This window comes from Monopterus albus, unplaced genomic scaffold (assembly GCF_001952655.1).
Source record: "Monopterus albus unplaced genomic scaffold, M_albus_1.0 scaffold263.1, whole genome shotgun sequence".
Classification (NCBI taxonomy): domain Eukaryota; kingdom Metazoa; phylum Chordata; class Actinopteri; order Synbranchiformes; family Synbranchidae; genus Monopterus; species Monopterus albus.
Window position 1 is genome coordinate 774,105 of NW_018128143.1, and position 3,477 is coordinate 777,581.

Here is a 3,477-nt window from a genome sequence, read left to right on the forward strand (position 1 = left end):
GGAATCTTAAGTGCAGCAGAAATTTTTTTGTAACCTTGGCCAGATCTGTGCCTTGCCACAATTCTGTCTCTGAGCTCTTCAGGCAGTTCCTTTGACCTCATGATTCTCATTTGCTCTGACATGCACTGTGAGCTGTAGGGGCTTATATAGACAGGTGTGTGGCTTTCCTAATCACGTCCAATCAATATAATCAAACACAGCTGGACTCAAATGAAGGTGTAGAACCATCTCAGGGATGATCAGAAGAAATGGACAGCACCTAAGTTCAATATATGAATGTCACAGCAAAGGGTCTGAATACTTTCCGTACCCACTGTACATACAAAATACCTAATGACAAATCTTAGATGTATTATTGTTGGCTGTTGTCTCAGTTTTTTCATTATTGTTATAATCTGTCATAATTTGCAATCTTTGTAGTTGCCATCAAGAGTTTTCCCCTTGTGTTTCAGAGAGATTAGGCTGGGTAAAGTTGACAGAATACTCTGTCAGAACTACTGGGTTTAGCAGCTTCAGAAATCCCTTACCCTCTCATGGTTCAAGCTCCTGGATAGCCCCAAATATACCACTCTAACAAAAGTGGTATATAAGTGGAAAATATTGCTCCTGGAACCTGTAGCCATTAGCTTATCTTAACTGAAAATCTCTGACCGGTTAGAAAGGTCAGTCTCGCTCAAAAACATTTACAAGCTAATGTCTCTGCACTGCTGCCAGTGCTGTTCAATGAGTCTGGGTCACAGGAGGCTTCAACGGCACCTCTCTACATTAAGACAAGTTATGGAGCACATTTCTACAACAAAAATATTTTTAAAAAGTCACATACTGTAGCTTTAAATCTGTATCTTTGTTAATCAGCACAAACATCTGAAGTGCAAACAACAATCTCCTGGCTGTAGATTGATATTTACCAAACAAATTTGAGACGGATATTGATCTACACAATACACTTAGCAAAACAGCAGTACTTAACTCCATGATTAAATGAATATGTTTAGTTTTGGACTGAGAATAAAGTCAGGGTTATGGGGTTGGAGTCCAGTCCCAGTAAAGAAAATATAGCTATGCATCTATTTACACCACTAAACCCCGCCCCTTACCACAACCACATGTGCCTGCAGCTGCAGGTGGGCATAACTTGTAGGAAATGTGTCTGGTAGCTCTGGCTTGTAGGGCTGTAATTTATAGTACAGTGAGAGTTTAGGGGCATAACGGGATGCTTTATGTTCTGTCCCTGTCTTGCAGTCTCCAGACTGATATTATAGATACTACTGACACTCACAGGTGGAGTGGCTTCTGCCCGCCCATCTGGACTTGTACCAGATTGTCATGCCATCCTCCAGGAGGCGGAAATGCCGCTGCTTCTTCCATGAGCGGGACTTTACTTTCCTCAGAGTTGACCCTGCCATCATCACCTTGACATCTGGGTCATCTTGGATACCTGCGCAGAGCCATGTCAAAAAGTCAAAAGTCATGATCACATCATACCTCAGATACTACACCATCCTAATACATTCTTACCACTGATTAAAATAAAATATAAGAATTTAACACAACAATTATTAGACTATTAGGGTTTAAAAAAAAGTGAAATCACACTTTACTGCATCATCAGTCTGAGTGAACAACATTTACTCACGTGAGCCTTCAGGAGCCATTGCTATCCTTGAATCATGCCAGTGTAAATTTGCTGCTAAAAAGGAACCGATGTTAGTGAATTGTTTCAGATGCTTTTCCCTGTATCCAAACAAAATGTGTTTTACAAATGTTCTATGTTCATGCAGCCATTTCATAAACTACCTAAACACAAATAATCACTATATAACATTAATCTTCACTTGTCCACAGAAGGTTTCCCGAGCACACATTCAGCACCACCCTGGTTCTTAATAAACTATTTCAGTTCTCTCTTTTTGGACACTGAGTAGGTTTATTGGAATAATTGGTTCACTATGGCACTGAAGGAATCTGGGTAGGAGTTGTTAAGGAAGGTTCACTTTGCCCCAAGAGAATGCGGTCCTTCACAGAAAATAATAATCAGTGCACATTTGTTTTCTGAAGCAAAAAGCTGTAAAATAAAAAAAAGAAAAGAAACGAAAAGCTTTCATGGTCTGTGGTCTGTCTTTTCCTTCAGCGGGAATGTGATATTAAATTATGAAGCAACTGTGAATGCATTCCTGGTAACTAGTCTGTCATACGCCTCATAAAGCTGCAGGCATGGCTGTAGACTCAAGTCTTAAAAAACTTTAAAGTATTTGTACAAGATTGTAGTTTTTAGGAAAAAAGGCATAAATGCATGTCAGTCTTTCTGTTTGTCGATAAAAGCTGATAAACTCCAGTTATTGCTGTTGTTGGCTGATAAATGTGGATCAGACTCTACCATAAAGGGAAGCTTTTGAAAGTCTGTTGATCTTTGCTCCTGTCTGACCAGCTATCCTTTCCTTTTATTGTCTTTTGAAACAACAAGATGTAATCATGGCTTCTCTATGTTTCTCTGTTCTGTGTACCAGCCCACCCCCCGGCAGAGTACTCACCACAATATAACGGACAGGCTACAAGCAATGCATTCACAGTTGCATCACAATTTAACACCACATACCTACTGAGGAAACATACAATATGGAAATATATTTCTCACAGCTATTTCCATAAACTAACATGCACTTAAGCATAAGCATAAACTTTACTGCCAAGTTTTATCAAAAATACAAGGAATTTGACTCCAGCCCAATTGCTCCCGATGTGCACAACAATATAAAAACAGAATAAACACAGAATATATACAAGTTAAAAGAGCAAAATATAAACTAACTGTTCGTGAGTGTAATGGCTTAGTGCTTGCTCTGTTGGGCCGCATCAAACACATTTTTATTTCTGGTATCCTATTTCATATTTCAGATCCAGGCATTTAAACAGAATTAGGTCACATTATTTTTGGAGCCATGCTTACGTGCTTTGGATTGGCACTCTCTTCAGGCAAATTGAGTCACACAGGGCCACGTCTTAGGGGAGTTTACTGACCACACATGCAAACACACAAACAGAGAGAGATTGCCTCATGAGGATATCTGACAGGATGGAAACTGATAATAAACTCAATAATGAAGACCAACAGCTTTATATTTACACCGCATGCTATGTGCACCTACTTTAAATTTAAATCCAGATTATACCTCATAGAAATGCTCCATTACCCCAGTAGTATGGGATTTGTACCCTGAAGTGTATCCATAACTGCCTTTTTCCTGCACACGATTATGTGAACATTTCAAAAAGCAAGTTAACAGTCAGAAACCGTTCAACAGAATTCACAAACTACACAAAGGAGGGAGGTTTTTGTAGAGGAAATTATAATCAGAGACAAAAAAGCATCACTTCAGCAAAGTCTGCATGCAACTGCAGCTAAAGAAGGAAGGAATGACTCAGGAAAACTATAGTTTTAGTTTGTTTTTGATAGGAAAAATACTGCTACTTACAACA

General features: G+C 39.1%; 1 protein-coding gene across 4 annotated transcripts in view; it reads right to left on the reverse strand.

Moving 5' to 3' along the window:
* The window catches only part of plcd4b (phospholipase C, delta 4b), a 16,385-nt gene extending 12,932 nt beyond the window's left edge, over positions 1-3,453 (reverse strand). For 2 of the 4 annotated variants that reach the window (XM_020621640.1, XM_020621641.1), the window contains exons 1-3: positions 2,948-3,453; positions 1,637-1,690; positions 1,280-1,438 (exon numbers count right to left, since the gene is read on the reverse strand). In XM_020621640.1, coding sequence (XP_020477296.1) covers positions 1,280-1,438; positions 1,637-1,655 — 178 coding nt within the window. In that variant the 5' untranslated portion in view covers positions 1,656-1,690; positions 2,948-3,453. The remainder of the gene's footprint in view (positions 1-1,279; positions 1,439-1,636; positions 1,691-2,947) is intronic. The other 2 variants (XM_020621639.1, XM_020621638.1) reach the window with 2 other exon arrangements.
* Positions 3,454-3,477: the final 24 nt, after the last annotated feature.